We start from the raw sequence: 20,520 nt of genomic DNA on the forward strand, positions 1-20,520 counted from the left end.
TGAGCTACTTGTTGCAGAGTACCCAGCCCTGCCCTGCTATTGTAGCCACAGTGTTAATAAGGCTGGCTGAGTTAAGCTTCTGGTCAATGGTGCCCCCTCCCCCACTCCCCAAGATGTTGATGGTGGGAGAATCTACAATGGTGGTGCCATTAAAAGACAGAGAGAGATAGTCATGACCTGGCACTTATGTGATGCAATTGTTACCTGCCACTTGTCAGCCCAAGGCTGGATGTTGTCCAAGTCCTGCTACAGGCTGGCATAGGCTACTTCAGTATCAGAATTGAATACTGTAGAATCATCAGCAAAGAGCCCCACTGCTGACCTGATGACAGAGGAAAGATCATTGATGAAGTAGATGAAAATGGTTGGACTGAGGACACTACCCTGAGGAACTCCTGCAGTGATGTTTGGCCTCTGACAACCATCTTCCTTTGCATCTGGTATGACTCCAATCACTGGAGGGCTTCACATTGACTTCAGTTTTGCCGGGGCTTCTTGGAGCCATACTCCGTCAAATACTGCCTCGATGTTGATTGGAGCAACTCTCATCCCTCTTCTGGCATTCATTCAAGTCCACATCTGCATCAAGGCTTTGACTAGCTCTCGAACGGAATGGTTCCGGCCAAACTTGAACTGAGATTCAGCGAGCAGGTTATTGGTGAATAACTGTCACTTGATAGCACAGCTGCTGACTTGGTCCAGCACTTTTCTGATGATTGGGAGACGACTGATAAGGCAGTAAATGACCAGGGTAGATCTCTCCATTTTTTTGTGGATAGGACATACCTGTGCAATTTTCCATTGTCAGGTAGATGCCAGTATCACAGTTGTACAGGAATAACTTGGACAGGGGAGCAGCTAGCTCTGGTTTTCAGACCTTCTATTGTTAGGGCCCATAGCTTTTGCTGTGGACAGTGCTCTCAGCTGCTTCTTAATGTCACTTGGAGTGAAATTGGCTGGATGCTGCCATTTATGATGGTGGAAACCTTGGAAAAAGAACGAAAAGAATGGTCCACTTCTAGCTGAAAACACTTGCAAACACTTCACCATTATCACTTGTACTCATGCTGGGCTCCATCATGGTTGTGGACTGGGACATTCATGGAGTTTTGTCCACCTGTTAGTTGCCCAATTTTTACCACCATGCTCAGCTGGATGTGGTAGTGAGAGCGCTTTGCTCTGATCTTATGGTTGCAGGACCTTTAGCTCTGTCCATAGCCCACTGCTTTTGGCGTTTAGTATGCAGGTAGCTCCGTGTAGTGGCTTTCCTAGGTTGGCATCTCATTTTAAGATATGCCTGGTGCTGCTCCTTCAACAATCCCCATTCACTAGAGTTTGTCTCTCGGTTTGATGGTTCATGACGCCTCAAGTATTGGCTTGCTAGATCTATCCTTAATCTATCCCACGTAGCATAGCAGTACCGCCACATTATATGATGGATGATAGCTTAGAATCATGGGAATTTTGGAAGAGCACAACCACTGCATCCACTATCTCTGCAGCCACATTGTCTTTATGAGGCCTGTGCGGTCGTCACTCCTACCAATGCTATCGACAAGTAAGTTGGTGAAGATGAGGTCAAGTCATTTATTTCCTCATGTTGAGTTCATCACTTGATACACACCCAGTCTAGCAACTATATCCTCTGTCAGTGGTGGTATTACCAAGCCACTCTTGGCAGTGGACATTAGTCGCCCCCACCCATAATACATTGTGTACCTCTGCTTCCCTCAGAGCATCCTCCAAATGATGCAGCTGTGGAGAGAACAGATAAGTTAACATTTGAATATAAACCCCGAGTTAGAACTCTGAAATATAATCCGTTCGCTCCACAGATGCTGAATGCGGAGTATTTCCAGCATTTTCTATTTCTCTTTCAAATTTCCAACATCTGCAGTTTTTTTTTTTGCTTTTTTTTTTATCCTCTAAATAATGTTCAGCATGGAGGAGTATGGATAGGTCTGTTTAACTTTATAGTTTTTGAACTTGTAGCAACTATTTATAACTGAACGATTTGCTATGCCACTTCAAAGGGCATTAAGATAAACAATTAGTGCGAGAGGGGAGTCATGTGTAGGCTAGACTGAGTGTGGATGTCAGGCTCCCTTCCCCAAAGGTCGTTAGTGAATCAGTTGATTTTTACAACAAAATGAGGCATCTATCGTGGTTATTTTTCTAGTGCTAGCCCATGCATTACCAGATTTATCGCATTTAATTTCACAATTCCATACAACTCACCACCATATTTAATTGAAGATTAAGTTACAAAAAATTTGATTCCATTTGTATTCTACTTCACTTTCATTAAAGATTTATTCTGGGGATGTTTGCCTGCCATCAGGCTGCAGCCCTCCTGTCCAGCTCCCTTCTACAATCTCAGGCTCATTGTGACTTCACACCTCTGCAACCCACTTAGTTTCACTAACCACATGCCCTCTGCTTGCCCAGTTGCCCTGTTTTATTAAACAAAAAGCACTTATAATGCTATATTGTATTTACAGTACTACAAGCAATTTAGAAACAATTGCCTGCTTCGCAGCTTTCCTTAGGCTACTATGGGGCTGATGTGAGAAATAAAGCAGCACAACAGGTAATAGGAGGAGAGTCATGAGGTTATAACCAGGAATAGTAGGCTGCAGAGATAGGGGTGGGGTGGGATAGGTATGAGAGGATACTTGGTGGGTGGGGCAGAGGGGCGGGTGGTGAGCAAGACATTATCTGGGTGAGGCATCAGAGCCAATTGGGGGAGGTGAGTTGAGGAAGGAAACTAAGAGGCCTGAGGCCTCTAGCCCCTCACTGCCATCCCTGAGTAAGAAGACAGGGAGGGGTTGACAAGGGAGTCAACAGAGGGTGAGGTGGTGAGGCAATGAATCAAGGGGAGGCAGAAAAAACATCCTCCCCATACACTGTGGCAGCAGTATATATTATCTACAGGGTGTACTGCAGCAACTCACCAAAGTTACTTCAACGGCATCTCCCAGCTTTACAACCTCTACCAGTGAAAATAACTAGAGCAGCATTACCATGGCAACACCATCACCTCGAAGTAACACATCATTCTGACTTGGACATATACCATCATTTCTTCATCATCATGGGGTCAAAATCCTATTAATTCCCTACCCAACACCATCATGGGAGCACCATCACCACAAGGACTGCTGAGGTTCAAGGAGAAGGTCCACCACCTTCTCAGAGTAATGAAGAGGGGATAATAAATAAATGCAGCTCTGCCGACATTGTCCACATCACATGAACACATTTAAAAATGTTTTACGCCCAAGCGTATTTCCATGTCACGGTGGTGAGGCAGATGTCCGTGAAGCTGCAGTGCACACATTACATTTATCAGTTAAAGGACGCTGAAAAAGGGATGTTGACTTATTTTGGTTTTGGAAAACAGTTTAAAATATTAGTACAAGTTAAACCCTGTGTTACTGTTTATCTGCTGATTCATCCTGCTTCTGCATAAAATTTGATTTGTAGCTTTAGCCTGTACTACATGGTTATCTCAGTGGTGGGCAAAATACGGCCCGCCAATTCATTTAAGCAGGTTCTGAATGAAATGCCTAAAGCTCGATTTTTTTAAAACACGCCGATTTGCGCAAACGTGAAAAATATACACGAAACTGCATATATATTCCGTGCATGTGCAAATCGGGATCAGGAGCATGGGATCCGAGATTTAGGCAAGTTGCAGTGTCTGAGAGATGTGGTAAGAAGCAGTGAAGAAAGTGGATAATGGCAAAGTGTTTTATGACCTTTCATGGGAAATTTGAGCCGCTCATAAAAGTGTGTCCTATTATTATTCAGGAGCTAAGTCAAGGACCTCATCTCTGCAAAATAGTCTGATTCAGGCAGCTCATACAGGCCGGGTGTGACCTTGAATTACTGCAAACAGACAACAAAAAACAAGAAGCTAAAAAGTGGATCATATGGATACTGGAGATGTGTCAGACTGGGTTACATGTAGTAGTTGGTACAAGCAGCAGTTGGGTTATCATTACATCCAGTGAAGCTACAACAACAACTTGTATTTATATAGTGCCTTGAACATAGTAAAGCGTCTCAAGGCACATGTGAATAATAAAAGAATGTGAAGAGAAAAAGATTAGTGAAGTCAAGCGTAGGTCCCTTGCAGTCAGAATCAGGGGAAAACAAAGAAATGGCAGACCAATTAAATACATATTTTGGTTCTGTCTTCACAAAGGAGGACACAAATAACCTCCCAGAAAGGTCGGGAACATAGGGTCTAATGAGAGGGAGGAACTGAATGAAATCAGTATTTGTAGGGAAATGGTGTTAGGGAAATTGATGGGATTGAAGGCTGATAAATCCCCCAGGGCCTGATAATCTACATCCTAGGGTACTTAAGGAAGTGGCCCTAGAAATAGTAGATGCATTGCTGGTCATCTTCCAAAATTCTATAGACTCTGGAACAGTTCCCATGGATTGGAGGGTAGCTAATGTAACCCCACTAGTTTAAAAAGGTGGTAGAGAGAAAACGGGGAATTATAGACTGGTTAGCCTGACATTGGTAGTGGGGAAAATGCTAGGGTCTATTATAAAAGATGTAATAGCAGAGCACTTGGAAAACAGTGACAGGATCGGACAAAGTCAACATGGATTTACAAAAAGGTAAATCGTGCTTGAAAGATCTACTGGAATTTTTTGAGGATGTAACTGGTAGGATAGATAAGGGAGAACCAGTAGGTGTGGTGTATTTGGACTTTCAGAAAGCTTTTGACAAGGTCCCACATAAGAGATTAGCATGCAAAGTTAAAGCACATTGGATTGGGGGTAAGGTACTGACTTGGATAGAGAACTGGTTGGCAAACAGGAAGCAAAGAGTTGGAATAAACGGGTCTTTTTCCGAGTGGCAGGCAGTGACTAGTGGGGTACCGCAGGGATCAGTGCTAGGACCCCAGCTATTCACAATATATATTAATGATTTAGACAAGGGAACTAGATGTAATATCTCCAAGTTTGCAGACGACACAAAGCTGGGTGGGCGAGTGCGCTGTGAGGAGGATGCAGAGAAACTCCAGTATGATTTGGACAGGTTGGGTGATTATACTGCATCTGCCATGCATCTGCCCAATGTGGATAAATGCGACGTTATCCACTTTGGTGGCAAAAACAGGAAGGCAATTATCTGAACGGCAATAGATTGGGAAAAGGGGAGGTGCAATGAGACCTGGGTGTCCTTGTGCACCAGTCGCTGAAGGTAAGCATGCAGGTGGTTAAGAAGGCAAATGGTATGTTGGCCTTCATAGAGAGAGGATTCATTGAAACTTATAAAATTCTAACAGGACTAGACAGACCAGATGCAGGAAGGATGTTCCCGATGGCGGGGGAGTCCAGAACCAGGGGTCACAGTCTAAGGATAAGGGGTAAGCCATTTAGGACTGAGATGAGGAGGAATTTCTTCACCCAGAGAGCGGTGAACCTGTGGAATTCTCTACCACACAAGGCAATTGAGGCCAAATCATTAAATATATTCAAGAAGGAGTTAGATATAGTTCTTAAGGCTAAAGGGATCAAGGGGTATGGGGAGAAAGCAAGAAAGGGTACTGAATTTGGATGATCAGCCATGATCTCACTGAATGGCGGAGCAGGCTTGAAGGGCCGAATGGCCTACTCCTGCTCCTATCTTCTATGTAAAAGCATCTCTCTGGATGCAGTATTTGTGTGCAATTTGGGCCTCGCTAAGATTCGTTAAGTTTTGGGTAAACCTGTATCATCTTAGTTAGCATGTTAATAAGTGTTATTAAGTGTGGAAATGACATGCAGGGTTATTTATACAATGTCAAAACAAATTTTAATGGCAGCTGATGTTAACACAATTCATTTTATATGTACGGCCCTCAACAGCTCACCAAAACTTGTTAAGTGGCCCTCCAGCCCAAATAATTGCCCACCCCTGGTAAAGCAGCATGATGTTTTTCCACCTATCAAATTGATCTGGGTGGGCATCCAGCACATCTCTGAGTGTAAAATATTTGGTAAAATGGCAACTGTTAATCCTGCTGCATGCAAACTTGTTCACTTCAAACACAATGGTTCACAGGAGTTATAGGCCAGCCAGTGGAAACTGCCTTGTTGCTGTCAGTATAAATAAAGAATGTTGGGAGGAAGCTCAAAATGTAACAAGGGCCACAGTCTAGCTTCTTTTTTTCTTGAGGGAGGTTTAAAAGAAAAGTAAAACATATTGCAGATCCTGCACTGCATTACAATTACTAATTATGCCAAAGAATGTTAGTGAAATAGTATAGCATGGACTTCCTGATCAGCATTTTTCCTCAACAGACTTGCCTTATTTTCACTACAGCCAAATGCAGCAAGTGTGAGCAGACATTCAGGCACATGAAAAACTTAATTTTTAAAACACTCAGTTTAAAAAAAAAATTATCCACAAACACAGAATATAAGCAATGTCATTTCTGATATCAAACTCACCGATTAATGGGTTTTTTCTAACATCCAAAACAATTAACGTACTACTGGACTGCAAGATATCAAGCAAAGCTTTGGCTCCTTCATCAGAAATTCCACACTGCTGCAAATCAAGTGCTGTAATAAAAAACAGACCCTCATTTCAATTAATGTATTTCATATCAAACAACATGTATAGTGTTAGCTTTTTCCAACTACAGGTAACATTTATATTAGTATTTACAGCACAGAAACAGGCCATTCAGCCCAACAGGTCGATGCCAGTGTTTATGCTTCACATGAGCCTCCTCCCACCTTCTACATCTAACCCCATCAACATATCCTTCTATTCCTTTCTCCCTCATGTGCTTATCTAGCTTCCCCTGAAATGCATCTATGCTACTCACCTCAACTACTCCTTGTGGCAGCAAGTTCCATTTTCTAACCACTCTCTGGGTAAAGAAGTTTCTCCTGAATTCTTCCTATTGAATTTATTAGTGACACTCTTATATTTATGGCCCCGAGACTAGTCTCCCCTGCAAGTGGAAACATCTTCTCTACGTCTACCCCATCAAGCCCCTTCATAAACTTAAAGACCTCTATCAGGTCATCCCTCAGCCTTTTCCTTTCTAGAGATAGGTATAACCTCTCAGTTCTGGTATCATTCTAGTAAATCTATTTTGCACCTTCTCCAGTGCCTCTATCCTTTTTATAATATAGAGACCAGAACTCTTCACAGTACTCCAAGTGTGGTCTAACCAAGGTTCTATACAAATTTAACGTAACTTCTCTGCTTTTCAATTCTATCCCTCTAGAAATGAATGGGGGGAGGGGGGTTGGGGGAGAGTGGGGGTTGGGTGGAGAGGGGGGAGGGGCGGATAGGAGCCCAGCAAGTAGGTCTGCAATGGACACCATAGAGGTATAGCAGGACTGTGCAAGAACCAATGCTCCCGTTCATTTATTTTGGGTGCGTGGCCCCTTTAAGGGGCTGTGCTGCCCATTTAAAATACCATCGAAAAGCCAGCAAGCCGGCTGCGTGGGAGAGCCAGAGAGCTGCGAGGCACTGCGGCCACGCAGCTTAAAGGAAACATTGGCAAGGACCTTACATTTACAAATTTAAACATGTTAATAGCTTTTTACTAAATCCAGATACCTAAAAATTGATACTTCAAATACTGCTGCTCATAATTTTTTTCAGCTCTTACTTGTTCTATTCTGCTCAAAGACAGCATCAGATTAGTTCTACATAAAAGGAACCAGTCACATAATTTTAAATCACAAGCTTAAAATTGGAATCCCCTATTATATCACCTACTAGCTGGAGTACCCAGCGTTGCCGAGGGAACTGAAGAACCCTCTGCCATCTTTATAAAACTGTTGGGATTGAAGAACTCTTCCTAAGCACCCAGGAGGTGGTTGTTTAACTTCGTTTTTTGTTAATGGGGATCGACAGTAGCCAAAAATTCAAGTTTTTAGTTTTCCTTCTATGTCACTTTGGAGGTAGCAAGCAGAATGAAAATTTTGCAATGTTATCATTGACATTAATGTGTCATGATCATATAATGATTGTGCATTATTGTAAAAAGCAATAAAATTGTTGAAATTTTTAATGAGAGGACCACATTCCGCTTAAAAAAAGACTCAAACAATGATTATGATTTTAAAATGCAATTTTCCATAGCCAACCCAGGAGGAAATTGCATGGCTTCGTTTTTTTTTTTTTTTTTTTTATAAAAAGAGTTTCCGAGATTGAGAAAAAAATCCTTCGCCAAATGCACCAACTATTTGCATAATACAACGCTGATGGACAGGTATTGATGGCGGAGTATATTTTCTTTCTCTACGCCCTTCCTATCGTTACTTGGCAGTGCGTAAAATATAGTGGCTTTGACGGAATTTTAATCTAAATAAAAATACCAAATTCGGTATAATGTATTAAAAAAAAATTTGATTTTGCAAGCGTGTATCATTGCATAATTGAGGTGGATTAATGTTGCGCATTAACATAACAGCATTTTCTTTAAGTTTCAGTTTGTGTGTTGGAAGGCAGGGGTGCTATATTTTGTTCGGGTTTTACAGTTACCTGTTTTCCTTCCCTAATGATGGCATTATTGGAGAGCCCGTTGATATACAACATTTTCTGTTTTTCCTGAGGGTGTTAAAAGAAACAGATTCCTTGATGCACCAACTCTTGAACATGCCACATACAACTGGCCATGTGAAAAACAGGGCGTGAGTAAGTTGATGCCAGCAACCTTCGAAGTCTGCCCCTGTGCCTTGTTGATTGACATTGCAAAAGAAATTGTTACAGGAAACAACAACAGAAAATGCTGGAAAAACTCAGCAGGTCAGGCAACATCCGTGGAGAGAAATTTGAGTTGACGTTTCGGGTCGAACCCTTCTTCAAAACTGGAAAGAAAAGAAACTAGATCGAAGGCAGGGCTGCGATCGGACAAAAGAATAAAAGAAACAAAAGAAGTAAAAGAGATTAGAAGCTAGACGAGATGGTAATAGGCTGAGATTAGGTGTAAAGTGTACTGGCAGGGCAAAAGATAGCTGCCAGGTGTGAGAGAGAAACAAAAGGAAGGGGGGGGGGGGAGGGGGGGGGGGGGAAAGGAGTGGAAAAATTACAAGAGAAAATGAAATGGGGGCCGAGCTTATGATCTGAAACTGTTGAACTCGATATTGAGTCCGGAAGGCTGCAGAGTGCCTAATTGGAAGATGAGGTGCTGTTCCTCGAGTTTACGTTGAGCTTCCGTGGAACAATACGAGAGGCCAAGGACGGTGAGGTCCGAGTGGGAATGGAGCGGTGAATTAAAATGACAGGCGACCGGAAGCTCGGGGTCACCCTTACGGACTGAACGGAGGTGTTCCGCAAAGCGGTCACCCAATCTGCGTTTGGTCTCCCCAATATAGAGGAGACCGCATCGTGAGCAGCGAATACAGTATACTAGATTGCGAGAAGTACAAGTGAATCGCTGTTTCACCTGGAAGGGGTGTTTGGGGCCCTGGACAGTGGGAAGGGGGGAGGTATAGGGGCAGGTGTTACATCTCCTCCGCTTGCACGGGAAGGTGCCAGGCGAAGGGGAAGGGCTGTTTGGGGTGATAGAGGAGTGGACTAGGGTGTCTCGGAGGGAGCGGTCCCTGCAGAATGCTGAAAGGGAAGGGGAGGGGAAGATACGTTTGGTGGTGGGGTCACTTTGGAGGTAGCGGAAATGCCGGAGGATGATCCGTTGAATGTGGAGGCTGGTGGGGTGAAAGGTGAGGACAAGGGGAACCCTATCGTGGTTCCGGGAGGGAGGTGCAGGGGTGAGGGCAGAAGTTACAGGAAACTGTCGCCTTTTAAATTGAAATGGCAAGTCATTTGGTATCATTGGAATTCGAGGAATGAGAACATCCTCACCTCTGGCGCAGCCTGATATGATGGTAGCCTCAGTGAGATTTGGCATGAGCTTTTTGACTGCCACTCTGGTTCCATTGCACAACTTTGGTGGATCAATGTTTCTTAAGAGCATGATGGGGGTGCCCTCCTTCAGTACGAGTTTGTGAGGAGGTGTTCCTGAAGGCTGCAATGAGTTGAGGAACTCAGTGGGGTAGTGTACTGATGCGCTATCAATAACTCAAAAGACTGAGATTAAGCGAGTAACTAACAGGCTTTTATTAACAAGAGAATGAAGGTGTGCCTCCAGTGGTCGACCAGTCCAGAATACAGAGGGATTGTGGAGCAGTCACCTTTATACCTGGACTCGTGGGAGGAGTCAGCCGAGGCATGTACAGGCATGTACACAGTGGAATACAAACAGTGGTTTACCACATTCACCCCTTGTTTAAAAATGAGTCCGGCGGGGTGAAGTGTATTAAAAGTTAGTGTATTGTAGTCTCTCCGGAGGTCTTGTCTGCCGCTGTGATCGACGTGGCGACGGCAGGGGTAGTGCAGCTTCCGGCGTCGAGTCCCGCGTAGGCTGGGGCACTGGTGTGTAGTCCTCGTGGGTGTCGAGCGGGTCGCGGGGCCCAGGTCTGCCGTCTGCTGGGGCTGGATATTGGATCGTGTGGGGGGGTGGTAGTGGGTTACTGCGGCCCCCGAGGGTGCGAGGTCTCGTATGGAGACTGTGTCCTCCCGCCCGTCCCGGTACGCAATGTAAGCATACTGGGGGTTGGCGTGGAGGAGGTCGACCCTCTCGACCAGGGGGTCCGTTTTATGGGTCCTCACGTGTCTTCTCAGTAGGACCGGCCCTGGGGACGTCAGCCATGGCGGTAGCGATGTCCCCGATGTGGACTTCCTTGGGAAGACAAACATTTTCTCATGAGGGGTGGCGTTAGTGGCAGTGCAGAGCAGTGACCGAATAGAGTGGAGCGCATCGGGGAGCACATCCTGCCAGCGGGAGGTCGGAAGGCCCCTAGACCTTAAGGCTAGCAGGGCGGCCTTCCAAACTGTCGCATTCTCTCTTTCCACCTGTCCGTTCCCCCGGCGGTTGTAACTGGTGGTCCTGCTTGTGGCAATACCCCTAGCGAGCAGGTACTGGCGGAGTTCGTCGCTCATAAACGATGAGCCCCGGTCGCTATGGATATAGCTGGGGAAACCGAACAGGGTGAAGAGGTCGTTCAGACATTTAATGACCGTGGCACTGGTCATGTCCGGGCAGGGGATGGCGAACGGGAAACGGGAGTACTCATCAATAATGTTGAGGAAGTACACATTGTGATCGGAGGAGGGGAGAGGCCCTTTAAAATCAACACTCAGGCGCTCGAAGGGGCGAGTGGCTTTTATCAGGTGAGCCCTGTCTGGTCTATAAAAGTGCGGTTTGCACTCAGCGCAGACTTGGCAGTTCCTGGTCATGGTCCTGACCTCCTCAATGGAGTAAGGCAGGTTGCGGGCCTTGATGAAGTGGAAGAACCTGGTGACCCCCGGGTGGCAGAGGTCATTGTGGAGGGCCCGCAGTCTATCGATCTGCGCGCTGGCGCAGGTGCCACGCGATAGAGCATCCGGGGGTTCATTGAGCTTCCCGGGCCGGTACAAGATCTCGTAATTGTAGGTGGAAAGTTCGATTCTCCACCTCAAGATCTTGTCGTTTTTGATTTTGCCCCTCTGCTTGTTGTTAAACATAAAAGCAACTGAACGCTGGTCAGTGAGCAGGGTAAATCGTTTTCCGGCCAGGTAGTGCCTCCAATGACGCACAGCTTCCACAATAGCCTGGGCCTCCTTCTCAACAGCGGAGTGTCTGGTCTCCGGGCCCTGGAGGGTTCATGAAAAGAAGGCCACGGGTCTCCCCGCCTGATTAAGGGTAGCGGCCAGGGCAAAATCGGACGCGTCGCTTTCTACCTGGAAGGGGATGGATTCGTCCACTGCGTGCATGGTGGCTTTGGCAATGTCTTCCTTGATACGGTGGAAGGCTAAGCGGGCCTCTGCCGTCACGGGAAAAGAGGTGGACTTGATCAGCGGACGGGCCTTGTCCGCATAGTAGGGGACCCACTGGGCGCAATAGGAGAAAAACCCTAGGCACCTCTTCAGGGCCTTGAGGCAGTGGGGGTTCCATAAGGGGACGCATCCGGTCGGGGTCGGGACCGATGACTCCGTGTTCCACAACACAGCCAAGGATGGTGAGGCGGGTTGTGCGGAATATGCACTTCTCCTTGTTATACGTCAGGTTCAGGAGTTTGGCGGTGCTGAGGAATTTTTCGAGGTTTGCGTCATGGTCCTGCAAGTCATGGTCACATTGTCCAGATATGGGAAAGTGGCCTGCAACGCATTTTGATCGACCATCCGGTCCATCTCCCTTTGGAAGACGGAGACCCCATTGGTGACGCCAAAGGGAACCCTAAGGAAGTGATATAGAGGCGGCCGTTTGCCTCAAAGGCAGTATACTGGCGGTCCTCAGGGCGGATAGGGAGCTGGTGGTACGCTAATTTCAGGTCAATGGTCGAGAAGACGCGGTACTGCGCGATCTGGTTGACCATATCAGCTATGCGGGGGAGTGGGTAAGCGTCCAGCAGAGTGTAGCGATTTATTGTCTGGCTGTAGTGGATGACCAGGCGCTGCTTCTCGCCGGTCTTAACGACCACAACCTGGGCTCGCCAGGGGCTGGTGCTGCCCTCAATAATCCCCTCCTTCAGGAGCCGCTCCACTTCGGTTTTAATGAAAACCCTGTCCCCGGCACTGTATCGCCTGCTCTTTGTGGCGATGGGCTTACAGTCGGGGGTGAGGTTAGCAAACAGTTGGGGGGGGGGGTGACTCCGAGTGTGGAGAGGTTGCACCTGGTGCGCGGCGGGCAGTTTGGAAGCTGCTGGCTGCGGACTGTGAGTGGGGGGAGGGGTCCACCGTACGCCATCGTAACACTTTTAAGGTGGCACTGAAAATCTAACCCCAGTAGAACGGCAGCGCAGAGGTGGGGCAGGACCAGAAGTTTAAAATTATCGTACACAGTCCCGTCTACTATGAGTGTCACCACGCAGTAGCCGCCAATGTCTGCCGACTGGGACTCGGAGGCCATAGAAATCCGCTGGTGCGCAGGCAGGACTGGGAGAGAGCAGCGCCGCACCGTGTCGGGGTGGATGAAGCTCTCCGTGCTCCCAGAGTCAAAAGGCAGATTGTTTCGTGGCCATTTACCTTAATGTCTATTGTGGACCGGGCCAGTTGGTGCGGTCTCGCTTGGTCCAGCGTAACGGAGGCCAGCGTAGGGGTCGGTGTGTCGCTGCGGGTATCAGATGAGGCGGTGTTGGGGGCCTGCTGCGTCCCGGCTGTCGTCCAAGATGGCGGCGTCCATGATCCCCATGTGGCTGGAGGCGTCCAAAATGGCTGCTGTTCCGGTGGTTCGCACATGGCTGGGGAGGCCCAAGATGGCGGCCCGCACGGCCCACACGCGGCGCTGCTGGGGTTCGGGGTGGCTTTGGCTCTGCAGACGCTGGAGTAGTGTCCCTTCTTCCCGCAGCCCGAGCAGATCGCATTTTTCGCCGGGCAGCGCGCTCTGGGGTGTTTGGCCTGGCCACAGAAGTAGCATTTCTGGCCTTGGGACACTGCTGCAGTAGTTGGCCCGTTGCTGGGATGTGGCTGGGGTGGCACGGCGCTATGAGACGGTCCTACCATGTCCCAGGCTGTCGTTCCCCGCGGCGTCCACGGTGCAGAGGAGTAGGCATCCATGCCCCGGTAGGCTGTGTCCAATGATAGTGCGAGTTCAGAGGCCTTGTTGAGGTCGAGGTCACTCTGCTCCAACAGTCGCTGTCGGGTGTAATTGGACCTGTGGCCCGCTACAAAAGCATCCCGGATAAGTTCCTCTGTGTACACGGCGGCCTTTACATCCTTACAACCACAGGCCTGGCCAAGCACAGACAGTGCTTGAAGGTATTCCTCGGTCGATTCCCCAGGTTGTTGTTTCCGACTCCCCAGGAGGTGCCTGGCGTACACTTCGTTCACTGGGCGCGTGTACTGGTCCTTGAGGAGCTTGATAGCATCCGCGTACGAGGTCGCGTCCTGGATGACCGAGTACACTCGGCGGTTCACTTTGGAGGTCAGGACATCCAGTTTGTCCTCGTCCGATTTGACCGTTGCAGCGGAGGCGATCAGGAATTTTTCAAAGCACCTAAGCCAGTGAGTAAACTTGGTGGATGCGTCCGCCTCCCGATGGTCTAAGTCTAGGCATGCTCGTATGAGGATCTTCTCCATTATAAAATCTCGTTAATAAAATTGATGCGCTATCAATAACTCAAAAGACTGAGGTTAAGCGAGTAACTAACAGGCTTTTATTAACAAGAGAATGAAGGTGTGCCTCGAGTGGTCGACCGGTCCAGAATACAGAGGGACTGTGGAGCAGTCACCTTTATACCTGGACTCGTGGGAGGAGTCAGCCGAGGCATGTACAGGCATGTACACAGTGGAATACAAACAGTGATTTACCACATGTACCCCATCAGCACTGTCACAAACAGTATCAACACTTTTATAAATTCGCGCTTGGCCAGGAAGTTTTTGAAAAAGCAGCATGTTGATGTTGTTGACAGTATCATTCTTGGGTGCAAGTATTGACCGTTCACACAGCCACTTGGGATCTTTGAAGTGATTGAGGAGGTCTGGATACACCTTTGAGATAAACTCATCAACTGTTCTGACTTGACTGCCACAGCCTGGAGGAATTGCGATTTGACCACTGCTGACAATTGGCAACTTTCCATCTCCCAAATTTAGCAACAGTCGGGTAAAGGATCCTGCCATTTCGTCACCATGCATATGAACACGCATGTTTGTGGTCAAATGGACTGTTTGCACAGCTGGCCACAGATGCGATGCCTTGAGACATGCATTGAGTTCATCTGCTGGTGTTCCTCTGGGGACAACTGACAGGATTTGGCGGAAATCACCTGCCAGCAACAGGGTGATGCCACCCATCAGCCTATTGTTGCCTCTCAGATCTTGAAGAGTTCTGTTGAGTGCTTCAAGTGCCCTCTTGTGGGCCATTGTACACTCATCCCACACAATGAGTCTACACTTTTGAAACAACTCAGCAGCACCAGTTCCTTTGCTAATGTTACACACTGGGTGTTCTTGTCTTGTCAGATCCAGAGGGAGAGCAAAGGTTGAGTGGGCAGTGCGACCTCCTTGGAGAAGAGTTGCAGCGATTCCTGATGAGGCAACAGCCAGTGCAATGCATCCCTTAGAGCGAACCATGGCCAGTAAAAGATTTATCAGGAATGTCTTTCCCGTTCCACCAGGTGCATCGAGGAAGATAATGCCACCAGCATTGTTTTCCACCATATCCACAACCAACCTGTATGTCTGTTTCTGATCTGGAACCAATTTAGGTTCAGTGACGGTGACAAAGGAGGTCAGTTCCTCAACATTGTAAGTGGTTTCCCCGAGTACCTCTCTGCTGAGACCTGGAGAAGTGTTCCTACAGGGAGATGGAAGGTTCAACTCAGTCAGAGACTTGCCAGCCAATGCCAAAGTTTTCTCCTCCAAAAGGATCAATACCTGATTGTACATTGCATCAGTGAAGTTCAACTCCATTGCGGGGTTGGCTCTCCTGAGTTGGTGTAAGATGTCTTCTGTCAGGCTGTCTTTGTGATCTTCCCACAACTGCATCGGGTTGGAAGGGCTGCCGAGGGCAATTATAATGGCAAAGAGATTTTGTAGCCTATTGGGGGAGTAAGACAGAGCAGCTTCTGTCATCGTTGCATGCCAATGAATGTCATCCTCAATGAGTCCTCTCCTGCGGCAAGCTTCTTGAAAGGAGGCACAGAGATGGCCATTGAAATTCTTGAGGTCATTAAATGATGTTGGGCCAGCAACCTCATGGAGGAGTAGACGAAGGTGAAAGCACTGTGTTGTTTGGATGGACTGTGTAGACTCTGCCAAGTGCATCAGATGAGTACACCCCTGTATGACCAGGAACTTCCTTCTGACCTGGTCCAGGGCGCCGAGCCCGCCATGTCTTGTTTGGCTGCCAGGTGTAGTACTTGGGCACCTGATGATACAAAAGTGTCTTGGCAAAGTCAATCGTTTGGCACAACTCAAAGAATGCTGTCAGTTTTGTCTTTGGAGGTTCCTCGGCACGTTGCCTGGCATTTACTGGTCGGAAGAAAACCCTTTGTCCATTTTGCAAGTGCACATCCAATTTAGTGACAGTGGGGTAACGCTTGTTGATGTCAAAACCAAAAATTCGCCAGGCTGCCTCATTGCTGCAGATGTAACGGCCCATCAGATGTGTGGCGATCTCATCATTTTGAATTTGCTGTCCAACCCGTTGAAGATCAAAGACAGCTTGGTCACTGCCCTTATGGATGTACTTGCACACATATTTGATAGACTTAACTGAGTGGCAGTACTCCACATTGATGTGACATTTGAAGAGCCTGGATAGGAGTGGACAATAAGGAACAATCCAACGGTTGTCAACTTCCAATGGCTGTCCTTGCTGTCTTGTCTGATTTGACTGACCAGGTTGACCTGACTCACCAGAATGCCGATTTCGCATTCTTATTTCAGTGCTGAAACCTCCACTCTCTTTGCCCCTTCTCCTGTACAAAGGATAGCCATCATCCCCATGCTGAGTTTGTTCGCAGAGTGGCTTTGGGTACCCTTTTGTACATTCATTGTTTTTCATGCAGGGAGAAGAAGGGTTGTGTCACCCACAAGGACCATGAATCATATTTTTTACAACAACATCAAAGAGGATTGGATCCTTGTCCTTATCGGGTAGCTCTGCAGAGATGAAGGAATCAACTTGATTGGGGTGAATCTTTGCCTGAAGCCAGAGTAAAAGATGAACATGAGGAAGTCCTCTCTTCTGCCACTCAATGCTGTACATGTAGCAATGGGGTGCACCAAAAATTTTGCCTACAGTCAGGAGTTTTACCAGTTTTTTAACTTTGAGGTTGAAGACCCGTGCTATGAGGTCATGCCTTTCAGTGCCAGCTTTGGGTGGGAACTCCTGCCATTGGGGATTGCAAGTCATGGTGATAAAGAGGTCAGGTCTGCCATAGTTTCTGACATAGGTCATGGCATCCTGTGTGTGCTCATGCATGTACCTCGGACCTCCAACAAAGGTGGATGGTAGGATGACCATTTGACTAATGTCCTCAGTGTTGCCATCATTGGCCACAGCATCTCGCAAGTGTATATAGTCTGTGACTCTCAACTGATTTTGGTTATTCCGGAACCAATTAAGCCGCTCTCCTTCCATTTTTGCATACATGTCAGTGAGGAATTGGTGGAGAAGTCCTCCACACTGAAGCAGGTGGTTTGAACCAGTTTGTCGTTCCATCAGCCTATATGCATAGAATTCCATGGCAGATACCATCTTTTGTCTTTGGGCTGTAGGTGGCACACCAGTTTTGGGGTCAACATGTGGGATCTTGTTATAGGCATCGTATCCATCTTCCTCATGGCAAAACAAAAGCGGGTATTGCATAGGATCATATGACCTGTGAAGCTCAGAAATTCTTTTGAGTGGACCACCTCTCATATGCAAGACAATGTGCCGTTGTTCAAATTCTTGGCCCACAATGACAATGGCTACTTCATTGGTGGTAGGAGCATTGAAGTGTCGCTCATGTTCACCTGCAGGAGTCTTGTCAGCTTTGATGACAACTTTGAGGTCTTCATTTGTTGTTTTTTCGATGGCTGTTTTGAAACTCTTTATATATGGGTTTTGCTGATGAAGCGTCTCCTGTAACCCAAGCAAAGTTTGAAGCTTGATTTGGTGTTGTTGTGCGGGGTGAACAGCAGCTTCCCTGCGGCGATTGGCTTGCTCCTCGTCATCACCCAAGAAGTAGATTTGGAGAAACTGAGGTCTTTTTCGTTTGGTAGAGGAAGTAGGGAGCCAGCTATATGGTACATCTGTCCATGAACTTTAAAAGTTGGGCAAAATCCTGATTCATGCACTCTGTTTGCACTAAAAGAGGTCATTGCGAAACAGTTGTTGTACTTCCTGATATGAGTGAGTAATTGTCTTGAAGCTGGAGTTCTGCCCAACAGAAGTGAGTGTAGGGGTTCAGGTGGAGCTGGTAGTGGTGGAAGTTTCACCTTTCCTCCATTGCAGCATATCCCATCTTCAGAGCGCCACAGTGAGGGCAAATGATGGTCATCCTGCCAATGATGACTGTGGGGTCTGCTTCATAATTGATGGTGGGTTCATAGAAGAAGGCTGCTCTGTGCCAATGATTCCAAATGTCAACTCTGGCAATGGCCATGCGTATAGTGTCGGACTGACGACGTGCCTGAGTCTGGTCAGGAGTCTCTGAGGCTCTGGCTTGGGTATGTCTCGCCTGGTCAACAGCTTGCCATGCCTGAGTCTGGTCAGGAGTCTCTAAGGCTCTGGCAGTTGCCATTCTGGCTGTGTTGGCAGCTTTACGTCCCTCAGATTGTTGAGGAGTCTCAGCTGATGGAGCAGCAGCATTTCTGTCCTGGTTAGCCTGAAGGCGAGCCTGTCTCTGCTCATCAGTTTCAGCAGCTCTCCGAGCCTTATCTCGGCGTGCATCAGAAGTGCTGCGTCCAAGTCTGCAACGTTTTTTGAGCTGATGTTGTTAAGAAAAAAGTACAAATCTATCTACAGGAAACTTTGTGCTATCCGGCACCCACGGGACCGAGCTGCTGCCGTTCCCTCAAAACTGCCGTACACTCTAGTTATCTGACAACAATCACTGTTGCTTAGCAACAGCTTCTAAACACTTGGGTGTGGCTGCAAGCCTCTGTGAAATGAGCAGATTTTGTCCGTTTTTTGTACACTGTCCGAACAATTTTTGTCTGACCAAAAAATAAACACACCTATGACACTCCCCTAATCATAAGCTTTCTTTTGATATAACATATGTGTAGGTACGCTCTATAACTTTTGAGTTTACTGCACGCATACACACAGACAGACAGACTCATTTATATAGATAATAAATAAAAAATAATAGATATGTATAAAAGATACTGCAGATAAAAATAGACATTTTGTGTGATGGATTTTGTTCAAATCGGGTGACAGGATTTTCAATGCATTTTGAAATGGAATACAGTCCTCTGAAAAGTAATTTGGCCTGCTTCTACAATTTTCAGTTTGATAACTTTGTAAAATCATAGTCTCTAATCATTGTTGAAGCTCATTATGTACAATACCAACAGTGAATGTTTTGTACAATGAACCACTCAAAACCGTGAACATCAGCCATCAGTAAGAATTTGGAGTTGTGCTAGAGAGAGCAATTTCAACTGTATTAAAAACCAGAGTGAAGAACTACGATCAAAAAAGAAAAAAGTGCAGATGCTGGAAATCGGAAACAAAAACAGAAAACACTGGAAACACTCAGCAGCTCAGTTAGGATCTGCGGAGAAAACAGATAAATTAATGTTTCACGTGCTTATCTTTCTACTAGGTACTTTGCAGCCCACTGGCCATAATATTGAATTTAATGTGGGACGTGTGCGTTGGCGTTTCAGGCTAGTGCTTGGGATGGGGACCCGCCGTCAGAAAACAATGCTAGTGTCGGCCTTCTATTTCCTTCTCCCGGGCCGCTGAAACCTGCCTCAGCTCTTCATACAGCTCTAAATACTTGGGGGGGGGGGTTAAAACATTTGCTGGGCTATGTGGAAAAGGCAGGAGAAGTGGAACTGGTTGGTTGGATGGCTCTACCAAAGAGCCGGCACAGGCACGATGGGCCGAATGGCCTCCTTCTATGCTGTATAATTCTGTTTCACACATTCTGTCTCATAAATGCCTTTCATTTCTCTCATTTTGCCTACTTTTCTTATGTTAATATCACGTCAGCCATTTAACCATCTCCTGTTTTCCATTTAAATGCTTAACAGATCATTCTGCTTTGTGTGCGTGCGTGTAAGATTGTGTGTGCATGGGTTTCCCTTCCGCTTCTCTGGGTGTTGTTCCTTTTTAAATCCTGCTCATTTGATATTTTTTTCCAGTTCTGATGGTTGGTCTAATTTGAAATGTTAACTTACCTGTTTTCTCCGCAGATGCTAACTGAAGTACTGTGATTACAGGATCCATACTTCTGTTCACATTTGTTCACTGGGATTTTTTCAGGTTCCCCTGCACCTCAATTTTTTTCTCCTTTTTAGTCCCCTCAAGCCACATACTTCCACTAAGTTGAGTAGGCAGGCCTCTACCAATATAACTGTACAATGAGTGGTGCACAAGAGCAACTTCAAAAAACAAGCTCTGATTTTCCCCTTAGCCAGTATTTTGGGGGGGGAATGAGGAGGGGAAAATAAAAGTTTGGCCCTGAAAATCTGGGAACTATATGGAATTGGAAATCCAAAACTATTGTAATGTCCAAACTTCACAGGGGAATCCTAGGTATATAACCATTTTCTGGCAAAGTATTTACTTGAAAAAGGATTCACTTGAATTCATGCCTGCTCCGATTTGTTACAATCATGGCATTTGATTTATTAATGCTCTACTGTAGGGCTATTGGGTCTCTTACTTTACTGTCCTTGCTCAGTATGCTACGCCAGGACTGATTATGGGATAAACATACCTCTTTCACAACAAGGAAAGATTGAAAGTAAGAGTAGCACAGATTGAAAACATCTTTTAAACATTTGGGGGGAGAAATTTGGTATCGCCCCGTTTGGGGTGCAATTATCGGCCG

The 20,520-nt window shown here is 46.6% G+C and overlaps 1 protein-coding gene across 6 annotated transcripts in view; it reads right to left on the bottom strand.

The window, feature by feature from the left end:
• The window catches only part of cep78 (centrosomal protein 78), a 137,656-nt gene that overhangs the window by 91,933 nt on the left and 25,203 nt on the right, over nucleotides 1–20,520 (bottom strand). For all 6 annotated transcript variants that reach the window (XR_015078137.1, XM_085985780.1, XM_085985763.1 and 3 more), the window contains exon 7: nucleotides 6,460–6,573. Coding sequence is in view for 5 of the 6 variants with exons in the window: in XM_085985780.1 (XP_085841906.1) it covers nucleotides 6,460–6,573 (114 nt within the window). In the remaining variant the exon portion in view is untranslated. The remainder of the gene's footprint in view (nucleotides 1–6,459; nucleotides 6,574–20,520) is intronic.

Source organism: Somniosus microcephalus, chromosome 1 (genome assembly GCF_052327205.1).
Source record: "Somniosus microcephalus isolate GS21.2 chromosome 1, FLI_Smic_1.0, whole genome shotgun sequence".
NCBI classification, from domain to species: Eukaryota; Metazoa; Chordata; class Chondrichthyes; order Squaliformes; family Somniosidae; genus Somniosus; species Somniosus microcephalus.